We start from the raw sequence: 19,416 nt of genomic DNA on the forward strand, positions 1-19,416 counted from the left end.
GTTGATATAAACAATTATTTCTTCATACAATTAGTTAATACTTGTTTATTTTAATTCATTTTACAACAACAAGAAATTGATTAATTAAATATTTTCATTAGTGGATATAATTTATTATTAACTGTAAGATATAATTTGTTGGAACATTTTCAAAAAAATATATATTTTTGTTTTCATAAATAGTTTTAAGTGATGTTAACAAAATAAAAATTCTCATTAATTTTAAAACACTAATGGGCTACAAAACTGTGGTTTTTGCCACATCAATTATGTATCTGGGATGATTGTTACGATAAGATGTATCCTGGTTGTAGCTTTAAAAATTTAAACTACATAATACTTATTTTCTTTCTCTAACAACTTTAAATTTCCTTTCATTAAAACATAGACATTTAAGTTTAAAATTATCTTTGTTGTTTAATGAAGGTTCAAGTCCTACATAAATAAAGGCAAATGTATTTTTCACTGATTTTGAAGTACATTTATAATATTTGTCATTATTAACTTGCTTAGTTTAAGCTCATATTTATAATTTTGATTAATTTTGAAGGATATAAGTTTTAGTTAACTACTAAGTATAGAATTGCATTTAGATATTAAACGGAGCAATGAATGCATTGATTTTACAATGAGTGTTTTATTAATTATTATTATTATTTTTTGTTTTTATAGTGTATACACCATAAGTAGTCGATAAAATGCTTCAATTTTCAACTTTTGATTTTAAAAAGCAGGTTAGATCAAGCTTGTATTTAGTCAAAATTGTATTTATAATCGTGAAAAATAGACAAAAATTTTAAAAAAAAACAAGAATTTTCATGTTAAATAAATTTTTATCTTAATTAATTTCTTTATTTTGTTATAATTCAAAAATAAATAGTCACAATAACTTTAAATTTTAACCAAGCGTTTAAATACTCATTTTCTCTTTATTTTTAATTTTTAAATATTTATTTAAGCTATTTATATAAAATTGAGACTTTTAATTTTTTTTTTTTTCTATAAATATCAATAACAAATTTATAAATGTGATTTATTTTCCAATTAAAAATATTAAAAATTTACAGTTACAATATTTTTTATAAGCAATTCTTCTTTAATTAATTTTTTTTTTTTTTAAATCTATAATATTTATAACATTTTTGTACAATATATAAGTTAGACTAACGGTGAGTATAATATAAATTAGTAAATTACCCAATATGCATATTAAACATTAAGAGATGTTAAAGCAAAACGTTTTTACATAATTTTATTTTTAATCTTCGTAGAGCGTTATCTTGTAATATGATCGTTGGTAGTTTAGTGTTTAGGGGATTAGTGTCTGATTGAACTTTACTGAAAATCTAAAGTAATACATTTTGGAGATTTTATTCAAAGTTTGAACTTTGAAATCTTTGTGAAGGTTATTATTTTGTATGTACTAAGGCATAAAAGAAAGTAGGCAGAGATGGATGGATTGGGAAGCTTGTATTTTTCTGGTATTGAAAAGTATAAGCATTTAAAATTAAAACTTCGATGGAGAAAATTCGTCAAAATCTCAAAAATTTATAATTAAAAGTGCATAAGAACTTTTCATTTTATACCAAAATGTTGAAAACTTAATACAAGGTTCTTCGTGGTTAGTTAATACTGAAACCAAAAAATCTAAAAAATATATAAAGAAAATTAATTTTTACAGACATTTTAACTTTAAATTTGGGAAAAATTTAAACGATAAATAACAATGTTAATTTTTTATTGTAATTTAAATACATTATTCGCAGTAACTTAAAACTTTTTCGTTTAGGTATTTAATTATTATGAATTTTACTAGTAATGTCATTTTTAATTTATTTTAAGATATTATCTGTTTACTTTATGAATATATTTTTACTGTTTTATAGTATTTATAAAAAGATGTTATTAAAATGTTTATAAGTTGATATAATGTAGTAAAAATTTAATTTAATTATAATAATACTAATAATATAATAAATTCAATATTTTTAGAAAAGTTTATATCAACTTATCGTAATATTAAAAGTAAAATAAATGATTTTAATAGTTCTAAAATATATATTTATCATAAATAATAGGTTAATAAAGCTGACAGTTCGTCTTCGCTTAAAATCACTTTTCATTTACAATGATATATTATTATTGAATTTAAATTTAACACAAATATAATTATGACTCAATCGATACCTAAAGTTAAACAAGCAGTAACTATTTACCTACGTTTTTAGCTTCTATGTAAATTTGATTCATTTAAATATTTGATAATAAATCTAAACTAGTTTAAATAAAATTATACTTAGTTTAAATGTACCAATAGAAGATTTTTGATAAATGTATCAATTGAATCTATTATTATTTTTTTATTCGAAAAATTTGAATTTTTATTTAATTCATATTAGAAAGGATTGTTTTTCGATAATAATATTTTCAGCATCAGTATACCTTCAAAATTATTATTTTTAATAGATAAAATTGTTTACCATTTTTATGTGATTCTGAATTTTGAAATAATCCAGAGTTTGATCTTTAAAAGTTTTTTAAAAGAAACGACCTTAGAAAACTTTTTGTCAAAAGTATCGGAGTCATTTAAAAGTTTTCACAGATTGATTTATGTGAGAAGTTCTGGTTGATTATTTAATTTTCTCGATATTTGTTATACATTATTTAAGTAAATAAATAGCAATTATTTTATAAGGTAAAAAATAGACCATTAATTTTGTTAAAATTAAATTTAAATACATTACCATATGATCTTGATTTGTTGAAGAAGTGTTGACTCGATTAGAAAAACTAGATGTCTATTATAAAAAAACACAATATTTTTCAATTATTTTGACATACCGCACGAAAAAATATAGCAAGTTTCATATCAATTTTCAAAGAACAATGTAAAGCAGCCAATATTTAGTTACACTAATCCCTAAAGGATATATTATTTATAATGAATTGAATAAACTTTTCGTATTTTACTCACACGATTTTTAAATAATTTAATGTGTATTAAAATACTACGAATAATTAATTTAAATAATTCAAGTGAAAAACATTATTTAATAATAACATTTAATTAAGTTGTTTATAATGAATAATATTTAAAAGAAATCTATATAAATATTTTTTTATCTTACCTTTCTAATTAAAAATGTTTAACAAAAAGTACACAAATATAAAAGAGTAAACAGATAAATGAAATATCCTTATTTTTATTAAGAATATAAGTTAAATTGTGCTGTTTAAGGTATGTGGTAAAAGTTTTTCGATTTTTAAACTAACTTGTTAAATTGTTTTTGATGAAACATTATTACTCTTTAAAACTGTTATATTTTTCAATATTTATCATTATTTTTATCCCATCGATTATAATTTTTTTTTTTTTTTATTCGAAGAAAATTAAAAATATTATCGAAAGAACAAAACAAATATCAAATTACACATAAATGTACCATAACTTTTAGTTTAAATTAACTGTTTTTAAAATGATAATAATAAAAAAAAATAAAAAAAATTTATGAATGAAATATATTTAATGGCTTTAAATGATCGATTTAAGAACATTTTGAATAAAATAACAGTGCAAAAAAAATCTAAATTGAAAATGTCTAGACACTCAAGCAAAAACTTTGCCAACATATCATTTATTTATAATAATAATTGCACATAAACTTTGCTACCATATTTATCAAACAATCGTTTTAAATATGTTATAATAAAAAAGAAGCTTTTCTATATTATGTCGGTATCTTTCTATGTATTTTTGTTTGTTGTATAGTAAACTATAAATTATATATCATAAAATTACTACTAAATTTAATCAACAACAATTACAATAATAAAATTTTTCTTTATTTAATTTAATCAAATTAAATAATAATTTATTTTCTAAAATATAATCTAGAGTTTAAATTCATTCATCATAATTATGCGTCATTAAATCAATGATACCTACAGAATTTTTACTCTGAGATGCTCTATAGCTTGATGTTTTTCACTATGGCAATTTAAAACAAAACGACATTTACTCGCAGTGAATATAATTCCATTAAGGTTGACATAGTGGTAGTGGTTATACCATTAAAACGCTGACAAGTGAATTCGTATCAAATGTTGCTAGATTTAGAATTATTAAGATACCTTAGATGTCTTAACAACGTACTTTATTTTCTTTCATTGTTAAGTGATAAGAAGTACACAAAAAGTACAAAAAATTAGTACTTCTTTGACCATCATACTGAGGTATAAAACAAGCTGAACTAAATTAACTCTTTGGATTGTATATACTTGTTTATATTACCTAATTAAATTCGACCAATAGAATTGTAATAAAATAAATATTAAATGATTTTTTCATTATATTTTATTTAATTTTTTTAATTCTGAGTAACAAAACTGTACTTTAGGAGTAAAAATTAGATAATTCTTTGTGTAATAATAATAATTAAGAAAAACAGGGAAAGAAATATTTAAGATACTATTTCTTCAAAGTCATGAAAATGTGCAAATTATTTTTTACTTGAAATTCTTAATATTTTTAATTTTAATACCTAACTTTAAGTTATTTATACCATTTAATTATTCACACCATTCTACGTTACGTCAATATTAATTTAAAAATTAATCACACAATGTAATATCATCACAATTATTGTATTATTAGGTTACGTAAATATTTTATGTAACAATAATTTTGCAAGGTTTTCATCAAAAATTAGTGTATCCACCCATATAATTAATAGTAATTTAAATTAATTATAAAAAATATTCTACATTATAGAAATAGATATATACATTCTATCTCTGCTCTGTATTGTTTTTAATACTTACAAATACAATGGTCATCATAAAATTAAAATTTAACACATCCATTTCAGTGATTTATTCAATGATGAAATTCACTTCCAATTTAGAGCAACGTTTCTCATTTTTTTAAAGTTAATTTACATACATCTAGCGTTTATTAGTTATAAATGTATATTTAAAATAATACATAGGTACAACAACAAAATTATTTTTATTATTCACAATGATCAAAAACTTTACATTTTAATCTTCATGTCTTATAAATTAAAATATTTTTTTAATAAAACAATATTTTGTGTACCTATCAACCGTTTATTTAATTACTATTGTACTTAAAAAAATATTTAGATTTTATTATTTTTTATTCATATACACACACACACACACATATATATATATATATACACACATATACACACACAATAAAAAACTGTAGTGATTTGACCTTTTTAGATTTTTCACTTTTCAAATTTAAAATATTTTTAAATAGACATAAAAATGAAATGAAAGGATAATAAAACAAACACATTAAAAAGATTGCTCTTTTGATTTTTAATACATTTTAAATTATATCTTTAGTTGCATGAATATAAATATTAAATTAATTTTAAAAAATATACATAATATATAGTGAAATAATACAATATACGACGCTATATAAAGAATATCATGCCTATAAATTCTTTAATGTTAATTCATTACAAATATTTTAATTATTTTAAATCTTGTATTTATAATTTTTATAAATATATATACTACAATAATCATAACAATCATAATATCATCATTAGTATATCTATTTACTTAAATATCAAACAATCAAGTTGTCACGTGTTTTTACTTTTTGAATTCTATACTTATCAATTTCATTTTAAATATAAGTTAACTTATAGAACAATCGTGAGTATGTATTTAGCACAGGAGTATAGAAAACCTAGCCTGTTTTTTTATATTAAATAATTTAGGTTTTAACCCTAAACAATAGTAAAAAATATAACTTTTTTATTTTTGTACTTTATTTGCAGTGTTTAAGATATCATGTGGTATCTTTTTTATGTCTCTAAAATTACTAAATTTTTTATAAAATTTTGAAATTTTAATTAACATAGTTAAAACTACTCATTGTGTGTCGTAACTAGAAAAATGTGTTATCTTATATTTTATATATATGATACTTACACATAATAAGTACATAATTATATTCTTATTAACTAAATTTGTAAAACAAAAATTGTAATTCAAAAATATTTTAAATCATACGTAATTATATCTAACATATTAAATTTGTTTTTTTATTTTTATTTTTCATTCATGGCAACTATATAAATACGTAGTTATAGTAAAGAAAAATCTAATAACAGTTCTGTTGATATTGTTTTATGGATTACTTGTACTTTGATTAACTCTCTCTCGTAAAAAAAATTAATCATTCAAAACAAACAAAATATTTTATTTTGTTTTTTATCGACATATCAAACCAATAAAATAAACATTTAATTACATTCTCATTAATAAGTCTAAAGTTTTTATTAGAATTGATTTAATTTTGAAATAGATCTATAATAACTATAACTCTAAAATATATTAATTATGAAAAATTAACTGTAATAAAACTAAAAAAATCACTCTGTTGTATCATCTTATCATGCTATTGCAAACTTGGCTTCACTATTAAACGATAGCTTAGCCATACTTTCACGTTCACCAATTTGACCCGATAATATAGTGAGATACATTTTGACATGTTGATGAACCAAAATTGCCATTACATCGCGCCAGCTATCGTATATAATAATATACATTATACATTATAAAAAATGTACACTGTATGCATAAACACGATACACAATATAACAGAGTTTATCCAAAAATCGGACTTTTACAAAATATATTAAAATACATCCACATTATTACATCTTTTATTTTGTTTAACAATTTACTATATTTTAAAATATTATATAATTCTATGAAGTGCTAAATTTTGTTGGCTCATAATTATTATTTAATTTTTGTTTGTTTTGTTTCCATTCAAAATTTACAATATAACTGTAAATCTATAATGATTTAATAATGATGAAGTTAAATACACACATACAATGTAAAGCGATTTCATTAACGCGTAATAATTCTATACTACTAAATCAAATTAAATACGGCATATTTAATTAAAATAGTTTCGTCATATTTTCCATAATTTATCCTCAACTGCCGCAAAATATTATTTGAGAATAAAAAAATTATTACATTGCTCCAGTTTATGGTTATATTTTTAAAACTCCTGGACAACTCATATACTTTATTAATTTACACAAAAGAAACTGTAAAACAGTAAAACTAAAAATCTAAAAACCGACAGTCATCATTCATCAATAACACATAATACATATTTTATAATGATTACTTGTAAAACAATACTTTTGCACGTAACCCTCTGCCACGCACACCCCACACGCAAGTATAACGCATATAAACTAACCGACGCAAACACACATCAATCTGTTCTATATATAAAATTACCCTCACCCCTCGCAATACACTTTTTCAACGATCGTGAGCACTATTGCCATGTGTATTATAACAATTTTGTGCACTTTATACGATCAGCAAAAAAGTCATTCAAGAAACATGGAATAATAGTACCTAAACCGCGACGAGTAATAATAATGAGTAGTGCGATTTTAACATATATGAGTACAACGTATAGGTATAATGAATAACGATAAATAATATGTATACATTTTACAACAATCGTAACACATGCTGCAACACGTTCACGTGATGTAAGCATCACGTGAACGTGTTGACAAAAAGTAAAAGGTAGAAGACACGACGTATAAGTGGGTATATCGGTAAATGGGCACGGATATTTTACATACTTTGACGAATCCAATGAACAAACACATTTACCTGAACAACCAAATATATCCTACTACTATATACACACACACACACACACACACACATATATATATATATATATAATATTTAATATAATAATAGTACCTAGCTGGTATTTTATTATATAGTATAGTAGTCGTGACATGTAGCATCTATCTTCCGCCGAACCCATTCACGTTTCTCGTATTGTTATATTATTATATTATTATATTATCCAACACTAACGGGATCTATATTTCCTCTTCCCTCACATTAAACCATCATACGCAACAACACCTGTGGCACTCACGCGTATATAATATTATTATACAACAATGAGACTGCATGAAATCCATGAATGTCCCGAGTTTTCTTCGCAGGGTTTGTAAAACACTTTCAAAAGCCCACTGGAGTTTTGCTGAACAACAAACGTTTTATTTTGCGCATTAGTTTTGTGGTATTGATAGTTACTGTAACATTTTCATATAAAATTTTAAAATGTATAATTGTAAATAATAACAAAGAATAAATGCATTAACGCGGATATTTCTGACATAACATTAAATTGTTGTATCATGATATAGCCGGTTAGGCGCATTTCCTTGGAGTACTATTCATAGATAATACATGAATAAATAGGACACGCCTAAATAAATGAGTACTTTTAGGGGTAGATAGAATGTAAAGATAGAAAGATGACATGAAGCCTTTTTTTAAGGTAGCGAACAAAAACTGTTTTATTAAATATTAACAATAACATTATAGTTATTGATTAATTATCAAATTAGTGAATACTAAAATGCTACATTACAAATTTACAATGTTTATAATTTTTAATTTTTGTCTGGAAATTGGAACACTCAAGTTACACTTAACTTAAGGTACCTAATTAATTATAATTTGTACTCAGTATAACATGAAATCATGGTCTATCGTTGTATTTTATATTTTAATCCATCAAATATACATACCTACCTAATTATCATTATTGCCTATTATTTAACATAATAATATAGTATTATTATTTTTTATCATTTATTATATTAATATTGGCCTTATATAATCACAGAACAAATTTATTCTGTGATATAACCTTAAAAAGTTATCACTAAATTTTCTTGTGATAAATGTCATGTCGATTCTTATATTATCTACAGTACCACTGCAGATATTTTACTTACTGTTGCTGTTGAGATAAATAAATGATTATAAATAATTATAATAGGTACCTCTTACTAATATTAAAAACTAAACAGTAAAATAACTGTTAAGAACACACGTAAACATTAGATATTTATATTTTTTACAATGACCAACATTGTTGTTATATTGCACGAAGCACTTGAAAAAAACATTTTATTACTATAAACACTTTAAACTCAATGGATATTTTACTTTTAATATCTAAAACTAATATTCATTTTATTTTTTTACGATATTTGTGATAAAATCGATTAATGGATTTCTTTAATATTGATACACAAAAATAGATTCCTTATGAAAATATTTACGTATATGTTTCAAGTCAACTCCCACCCACACATTTAAATTTAAAAAATTAACACGATTACTATAGTGGTAAATCTACCTTAATTCGGATGGGTTTTTTACATGTTATAAGTAAAAATAAATTTAATTAAAATCTCTACGTTAATTAGTAACTTTCATATATACGAAATATTAGATGAAATATAATGCAATTTATACTAAATATAGATACTATGTATATTTTAATTGTTTCATTACAATAAATTGTATTGTAAACAAAAGAAAAGAAAATTAGTAAAATAATGTAAGCTTTTAGCTTACGCACGTACGTTCAAATAAATAATTCATTTGCATAATAGTTAATAATTAATTGCGATTTGTTGAAAAATGACAACATCGACGTGTGATCAATAAACACTAAAGGTTAGTCGATAGTATCTATGGATACTTATTATAGCCTAAAGGGTCGTCTCCAAACATAAAGTATCTAGTTATTATAATAATAATTATATGTATGTGTATTTAAGGTTAGGTTACATGTAATGTGTTTACCTGTAATGTTAATAATACTAGTAATTTAAACAAAACAAAAATTAATTATTATATTGTGATCATGCTATTTGGTAGGAATGACGAACCAGAAACTATAATAATATATTATTATGTTGATATGAGAGCATCGATAACAACGAGTACATTAATAATATATTTTTAGTATGAACACGTGTGCACGTACAATATACTTCACAGAAAATAAATAGTTTTTTTTTTTATTATTATTTACTGATTGGTAGGTAGTGAGTATATTCATTTAACAACTAATACATCCATCGTTATTCTTCATAGTCACGTGCTGACTGCTGAAAGATTATAAATTTTATGATTGGAATTGAAATCAAATAAACATGTGTATGCAGGTAAGCAACATTGCCGCAACAGGTATTTTTTATAAACAATTGATTGTTATTTTTTTCATTATTTTTTTTCTGCGTATAATGTAATATTTTTTCATTATTTTTTTTTTTTCATCGTGAAAAAGAGGATTTTCAAAATTGTAATACTTTATTCATAATTTAATCATTCACTTACGTTATTGCTTAGAAATATCATGTAATATATTATGTATAGTGTGATTCATAAAGCGGCAATTATCATAATCTTTTTTCATAAAAGAAAGCAATGAAGCAGCCATTTAAAATCTAATTTTTGAAATTTTTGAATATACTAAAATAGCATATTTTTAAATGTTTGAGATTTTTTCAGCTACTTAAACGTATTTTGTAAAAGTACAAACTTTTATATTTTATTGAATAAGAACAGTCCTTTTTTACTGTAAATTAAAACATTTCAAAATTAAAAATTAAACCAGTAGTTTTTGATTTATATAATTTTGTGTATTGAAGATTATAGATCTGTGATAATAGGCATGAAAGATATGGTAGCTATGATGATTTTAAAATTTTATTGATTAATATTAATCTATAATATCAATAATTTAAAATAATAGCTCAACTTTAATTTTATAAAAAAATATTTTTAAAGACTATTATGATCAATATAAATATTGTAATAATCAAAAAATTACTCGTTTAAAATCTGTATTTTAATGCATAACAATTATTCACCAAACAACTTATATTAAAAAAGAAATTCTATTTTGAATAATAGAAATTTTTATTAGCACAGAACATCACTTAAGTAATAAAAAAAATCTTAATGAAATTATGGTCTTTATTTAAGTGTGTGTATTTAAAAATAAAAAACAAGAATTTGAATAAATTAATTAAAAAAAAAAAAAAGGAAAAATAAGGATGATTACGCTTAGTAAATCACTCTGTAATTATATATTGATGTGTTGTGTGATGTGTGTTTGGACAAACGTAAATATTACGCTCGAAGAAGGGACAAAATTATTAATTGCGCTTGATATATTTCAGGTATCCATTTCTATGTAGTGAACTGCACCAGTAGATATTTATTATATTTTTTTAATTAAATAATATGGGTGGGTATATTAAGTTTATAAAGTTGTTAAAAATATTTAATTCGTTTATTATACATAGAGTAAATAATAATATTATAAGTTATTTTATTACATCAGCATAATTATGGCGAGGTATCATTTTTACATATTCAGTCCTCGTGATGTTATTTTTATTATATTACTAAACAATTTTTTCAATTTATTTTGTTGATTTCATATTTTGAAATTTATAAATCTCTTTTAATATATTAATTTTTATATAAGTTTCAGATTGTAACTCTATTATTTTATACGTAAAATTATAAATATGAGGACGAAGAGTACAAAAGCTTTTATTAAAATGTCCATAAAAAAATTTAGTTGTCAGAGTTTTTGTCGCAAAAGCTGATACCCAAATATTCGAAAGAAAGTTAACAAAAAAATTTTTGTTCAAAACATAACAAGAAAATTGTTTGCATCGATCTTCAGTCATTGTAGGCATTAATTCACAGTTAAAATAATAGCAAACATTTTCTGGCTATAAAAATACTATTTCAAACACAAGTAATAATCAATATTTAATAAAATATTAGTTTGATTTATACTCTAAACCTTACTAACTTTTTTAATTCGTCTCCGCCAGGATATTGTTGGCCAAAAATTTAACCAAGCAAAATTAACAGATTTTTCAAAGTCAATAACCATTGATTTAGGTTTCATCATATTATACCGGTTTTCAGTACATATTTCTTTCAATATTCGAAAAAATGTATATATATTTTAGTAAATTTATTTTTTAATAAACCAAACACCAATGGTATATAGCGTTCGTTAAAATATCCATAAACATTAAATAGTTGAAGGAAGTACTTAGCAAAACATTTCAATGTATTATCTACAAATAATATTTCTAAATGTTATCTACTTTTTATGATTACGAGTTCACTATTTAAGTTAATATAGAGAAGCATATTCTCTTCTTTCAAGCTTTTATACTGCATTAAGTTTAAAGCCTTCTGAATAGATTGAGTTGTACTTGGTAATTGAGGTTTGCATTAAACATATTATTTTTATTTTTTTTTTTTTTTGATACATTTGACATCAATAACCTTAATTAAACTCGTATCTCGAATGGTTGTTATCCTATTAAGTGTTTTTGCTGGTTTTTCACAGATATTTTGGGTTGCTTTCTGCTTTTCATTAGCAAACACAGTTTTTCGTTGTAATTTTTAAAAATCTATGTCATAATATTATGATTTACATTTTTTTCAGTAATATTATTGTTTTCTCCCATCGTATTCAAAAATACTCTATACTGTTTTATACTGTATCAGTGACTTTGTTTCACTTGAAAATAATTCAAATTTTAATTTTTAAAATTTATAATTTTCATAGATTATAACTATATTTTATTTATAGCTAAATTCAGTACATATATTGTATGTTTAAGGAACTAATGCACGCAAATGACTTACTAAAATGTTACCTTCGTAAATTCGTTGTAGATATATAGTCATTAATATCGCTAATATAATAACGATAATAGCGATATACTTTCGGCTTTTCCACCAATAAATAAACTAATAAACAACAGTATTTAAAATAAATAATATCAATGAATTCAATGTCACTTAGATACTATGGGTGCAACACTATATAACTATACTATTTTTACTACCTGTTCAATGTAAGCGCAATTTTCGAGTGTTTATCGTCCACCACATGAATTATATTCTTACAGGTAAAAGTTATAGAGTATGGGATAAACACATTTGCTTACGATTAACATAATGGTATTTATTATTTGGAAAAGAAAAAAATAAAAAAATACCGAATCCCTGGTATTATAGTAAGATAAATCCCAAGAGAAAATCCACCACATTTCATGGGACTTTAAGCTTTGAAGAAATGTACGTATTATCCTACCTTTAGTATGAAAAGTATAAAGGGCCTTAGCGCACTCGAGTCTCAACATATTATACTCTTTTTAAAATGAAAGACAATCCTTAGAATTATAATGTACTCAAATCCATTGCGTTAATACTTCTCTTACATAATATATTTAGGATTGATCTCTACGTTTAAAAATAAAACTATATAAAAACAGAATCTTGATTATAATTGTGTTTATCTGATAGAAATAAAAACTACTTTAATAAAGCTTCAAATATAAAAATTAATTTAAAAAAATTAAACTTCATTAAATACAAAAAGAAAATGATACATTATAATTTATTATCTTAAGATTAAACAAAAATAATATCGATCAAAATTAATTATTTTAATTTAGTCACACATTATTTTTAATATTATACTAATACAAACATTGAATGTTATCAGAACAGTGTATTTTCTTATTCTAATATATTCTATGCTCAGATCGAGAGTATGTTGTTTTTTTTTACAAAACATTATCCTAACAAAATACATAATTTTAGTATAATTCTCATTTTCTGAAATTATATAGAATGAGATATTCCAATTCAATTTAATAAATTATACAACTTATTATTATATGATACAGTATAATAGCCATGTAGTATAATTTAATTGTAATTTTAGAAACATAAATTAATATGCATTTAATTCACTAAAATTATGAAAATGTATTCATTAAAATGAGTACTTAATTTAAAATATCTGCATGTTTCCTGATTTCTAGCTCTGTAGTATAATCATCCTAGCCTCTAAGTTGTATACCATATATGTATTTATTTTCTACCCTAAATAATTATATATGTATACATTTGTACTACTATCAAAAATTACTATACGTATTACGCAGAGATTTTTCTTTTTTTTCCAAACTGTTAGTGTGGTTTGTTTCATTTTTGATAATAAATCGTTAAGTTAATATTATTTATAAATAATAACTCCTTAAAGAAACAAAAATCTTCAATATTTTTTTGCACATGGGTCATTGACTATCAAGTAATAAGTACTGTAAGCAAAAATATCCAATTATAGTTTGAAAGTTTTTTATATTTTACATTAATCATTAATTTAATTATATTTTAAATTATATTATGTATAATGATTCGACTTGTGTGAGTGGATTTCAGGATAACCTATCTTATTATAACTTCAAATTGGTATGATAAAAATAACAAACCAGGAAAAAAATATAAAATATCGTATAGCGTTTAATTGACTATTCGTTGTAACAAAGGTGGCCACCATTCAGGGTACCTACTATTTAATTTTTTTACGTATGTAACTAACTATATAATAAAAATACATCAGTATATTATGCAAAATTCAAGATCACAGTACAAAAAAATAACTTGTTCCAGTATATTTTTTTAATTACGACTGTCAATGAGATAATAAATAAAATAATTGTTTTTGTGTTTTTTTTTAATACCCTTAAATTGAATCAAATATAATAAGTGTTGCATAAAAAACAAACAAAACTTCTCATTACACCATATTACAGCTAAACGTTTAAGTGAACACAATGCGTAAATAACCGTAAATCTGTAATTACATTATATTAATAAAATTGCCACTAAACCGTTACTAAACGTCTGGTGTGAATCAAGCGTTAATGGATGATAGTTTATTTTACAAGACTTCGGACATAAATCATTGCCAGCCCACTCGAACCTTTTTGGCAGGTATTAGTTGATCTTCGCTTCTCTCGATGTTGACGCCCCACCAACACTGTTATCGCCGTCACAAGATGATGCAGATGTTAGCGAATTTTGCCCATCCAATCGTGATCGAAATCGCCTCGCAGCGTTCGCATTCCGCTCTAAATAGGAATCCATTGTTTGCTTTCTTTTCCGTAATCGATCGGATATTGTAGGTACGCGTAAACTGCAAAATACATATATCATTTATATATACGAAACCAATTAAAATTATTTCTCTTGCTATGATGAGTATCTTCTATCTTCGAAATAGTAACTAATTATTGATTATATTATTGTCTTTATATGCTAATTGCTAGTACATTTTTATACCTAACCTATAATATATACATTATTTATTGTTGGTTTGACTTGTTTGTGTTGCAAATTTTAAAACATTTTCCTAATTATTATGCATACGACAGCTTTACTTTAAAACAAAAAAGTGTTCTTGACTAAAACATTGTGGTTGAATACGTGCGTCATTTGAATAGAATCCGAATATATCCCGAAAACAGTTGTATTTACTAAACAACTATGATGAACTTATACTAATACGTAGGTAGTTAGGTACCTACCTATAACTACCATCGATCTACATGAATACGTCATCTAACAACTTCAAAAGCTTAATTCAATGAAATTTAAAATATAAATTTAAATCCATCACCTATTTTTATTTGATGTGATTTACATAAAATAAATCTTTCAAAATTATTAAAAATTAAAAATACTTAATCTATAATTGATATTTTGCACATAACAAAAAAAAATATTGAGTTAAAAAATTATTATTCGTGTCTTATAATAATATAATTTCCTAAATAGAAATATTTTGTTATTTTAAATTATGAAAATATCTTGAAATTAACCATATTTATATATATGTACCTACAATGCACAATTTAACACTTCTGTGACAACCAGGATTTGACCTTAAAGAGTAAAAAATTATCCACAAACAACATTACCCTAGAGACTAAATTAAAACATAAGACCAAACTAAAATGAATATAAATTGACCTTTTAACACTGAACAATTTATAGTTTAGAAATATTATTATGTGTAAGATATTTTGATATGTATCGCGTATATTACTACATTATATAGTAATTTAATAAACATACTTTAGAGTTTAACAAATTTAATTTAAAATAAATGTCGATAATTATTATTATATTACGTTTTAATAGTTATTATAGAAGTTCTCGCCGTTTAAAAATTCTAATAATGTACTAGTATGAAATAGTTTTTAACAATTCTAATATTGGAATGTAATAACAAAAATGAAAATATTTCATTATTACAGAGTGTCCACCCACCGAAGATGGATTTGAACGGTTCGCTTGTCCCTCTCCAGACAAGGAAGGACGATTCAGGTGCATAGATGATCACGTTTTGTGTGACGGATACATTGACTGTCCAAACGGTGACGATGAAGATAGAAAAAATTGTTTCTTTTTCAAAACAGTAAGAACAAAAATAATAATTACAAGCTTAATCGAATGCAATTCGTTTTGGAAAGGAAAGGAAAAACACTATCACATTAATCAATTTAAGAAAATTCCATTTTAATGCTAAAATAATTTGATTTCCTACCCCATTACTTGAGTTATACATTTTAAAGATACTACAAGAAAAAAATACAAAGAATTGCTTAAATAAAAGAGTTTTTGATAAAGCCTTTAAATTTTAACACACAAAAAATAAATTAAGTATATTTTTATTTAAGATTTTACAGGTTGCCAACTTCATTTAAATATAGAATTACAAATAAAAATGGTAATTTGTACCTATACATTTCATTTTATTTTTTTATAAATAAATTAAATAATTGGTTATTTAAAGAAAAATACAGTACAAAACATACATTGAAAATATTCGTTAAAAAAATATTAAGAATTAAGTTTCAAAGTAAGGTAAAGTTTGTAAATTAAATAATATATTAAATATTTCATACCCATACTATTTTCACAAACTTTTATTTTCTGAAAAACTATTTCTATTGCCTACATTGAAAATTAATCAAGGATATTGAATCGAAAAAATTATAACTACATAAAATATTATTAGTATAAAATATTTTAAACTTTTTAAAATTAACATTTTTTCAGACTAAAGCTCATCTGGACATACTAGCAGACGCTCTTCTACGATGGGCAAGAGGACGCTAATCCAAAATTTAATTTAAAATAATATCTTGATAAAATAGCTACGACAATTTTAATCAGAAACAATAATTTCATTCGACAAAATAACTTTTCTTCTATAGGTTTGATTGAAAAATATTTTTTTCCCCAGAAACTTATTGAAGTTACTCATAAAATTTTTTCAATAATTCGCGTGCAAACAAACGACAAAAATAATTTACAAGATAAAATGGAGGCCTGGAATATAAAACGCTTTTTGGCGTAGGTACTACTACTACTGATGTTACACCGGTAAACATTTCAAAAGTCTATTAAATTTTATTAACCACGTTTTCCTCTTTTAAGTGCTCATAACATTATAATTTCATTTAATACTACCGAGTTCCTACAATAGTTGTTGTTACCAAGCATGTGTCATGTTGATATATTTTCGTACGGGTTGTATATTAATTTATTGATTTTTTTTTTTAACTCTATCTGTGGTCACTGATCAATCAGATCTGTGAATGAGATCGCAATAAATTATTGTGTGTTAATTTAAATCGTGAATAATAGAATCTGTAAATATTATTATTACTACTACTATTATTATTATTATTATTATTATTATTATTATTACTACTATTTTTATTATAATATTAATTCTATTATATTTATTACTAAATTTTATTGTTCAACCTATGCTTCCGCATGTGTTTTTATTGTTCCCACAGCCTTTTTTAGATAATAATACACTAAGACGAGTTTTTTTTAAAAAAGATACAAAATATTCATTTTTATTAAAATTATACTTGACAGTTTATTAAAATTATACACGACTTTTTATGAGAAAAAAAAAACTAACCTTTCAACACTTCTGCGTCTATTATTATCATATTTTGTATTTATTTACCCAGACATTGCATGTGCCTGTTCTACCCGAGTTTGTTTAACCCTATTTACCAAAAATATCACATCACCTAAATCCTATTTATTATACTTTGACGGTACTATAGCTTTGAATATATCTTAAATATGGACGAACTAAAAACACAAGGTATACTCGTATGTATTTTTAATGAACTTAACAAATTTATGAAAATCCTCGTGAATGATTAGCGCCAATCCCTGTAGTGTAGGTATGTGTATTCAACCTATTAAATAGAATGAAACATGCAGATTTGACATTTTTACATAATGATAAAAACAACATCGTAAAGGTAAGTAATCTATAATTTAATCAACAACTGCATCATATTTTGGTATTTTAACGTCTTAGTGTACGTCGTTATTTGTTTATGTGCTCTTGTAGAACACCAACAATACCTCGCTTTTCTTTATCAGAATCATAGATACATGTTAGACGTTATTATTATAAAAGCTTTAGAATATATAATAATAATAATATCATAAACTAATGAAAGTAATATTCCAAAATTATGAAAGAAATTTAAATTAAACTAATAAAAAATCGCACTATTTAAAAGCATATTATCCAAATTCTGCATTTACAAATTATACTTGATTCATTAGCGTACAAGCATTACATAATAATATACTCAATCCCATAATACTATTTTTACATTTCATTTAATTCTTCACATTATACATTTTTTATTATCCTAATTATCTACTAATAATTAACAGGATAAAGATATTACATTTTCACAACAGAATATTCTCCATATTTAAAAATCAGTGCACTGACATCATTATTTTATTATTATATTACATTAATATTAAACTCCTTTCTCGTTTAATATATGTTAATATTAGTTAAAAATAAAACACTTCAAAATTATTAATTTTTTTAACTTAAATAATTACAGTAAAACTTGTTTAATATGGAAACGATTAAGAGCCGATATTTTTTCAGTTTTCTATTGAATACAGATTAGAGACAAAAATTACAAAGAAAGATTTTCATTATTTTATATTTACTGATTAAGTATCTATTATTACATTATACCTACTTTTTATTATAATTAAAAATAATGTCAAAATCAAAAATTATCATTATATAATATTTCAAAATTGTATTACATACTCTTCCTAAATTCTCCCAATGACTTGTCATTCAAATTATACATACCTACCGAAAATTTTGAATTATATATTATTATTTAAATAATTAATTTTTTTATAGACATTTATCCATTGATCTTTAATTTCCTTCTTTTTTATTTTTGGTTTAGTGTCCACATAATACACTCGACTTTTTTCACATTTTAAAATTTCACAAATTAGTTTTACTTGTTACTATAATTTAATTAAACCAGTGGCGTAGGTTATTTAAAGATTTGATACCTTGAGTAGTTTAATTTGTTCTCACAAAACTCAAATTTTAATACCTTTTTCTATGGTCATGACAACAATATTAAAATTAAACAATTATATCATAATATTATTTTATAAGTAGAATATAATATAATGTTAAACATTTACGTTAAAATATTTAATTATTTTAAAATAAAATAAAAATATTATCTAAATAAAAGAAACATAAATTAAGATTTTCTTATGATATTT

General features: G+C 23.1%; 1 protein-coding gene across 2 annotated transcripts in view; it reads left to right on the forward strand.

Moving 5' to 3' along the window:
- Positions 1-17,473, forward strand: part of LOC112599101 — a 38,343-nt gene extending 20,870 nt beyond the window's left edge. For both annotated transcript variants that reach the window (XM_025345844.1, XM_025345845.1), the window contains 2 exons: positions 16,068-16,228; positions 16,873-17,473. In XM_025345844.1, coding sequence (XP_025201629.1) covers positions 16,068-16,228; positions 16,873-16,932 — 221 coding nt within the window. In that variant the 3' untranslated portion in view covers positions 16,933-17,473. The remainder of the gene's footprint in view (positions 1-16,067; positions 16,229-16,872) is intronic.
- The last annotated feature ends 1,943 nt before the right edge of the window (positions 17,474-19,416 follow it).

This window comes from Melanaphis sacchari, unplaced genomic scaffold (assembly GCF_002803265.2).
Source record: "Melanaphis sacchari strain LSU unplaced genomic scaffold, SCAv2.0 Contig4_pilon_pilon, whole genome shotgun sequence".
Classification (NCBI taxonomy): Eukaryota; Metazoa; Arthropoda; class Insecta; order Hemiptera; family Aphididae; genus Melanaphis; species Melanaphis sacchari.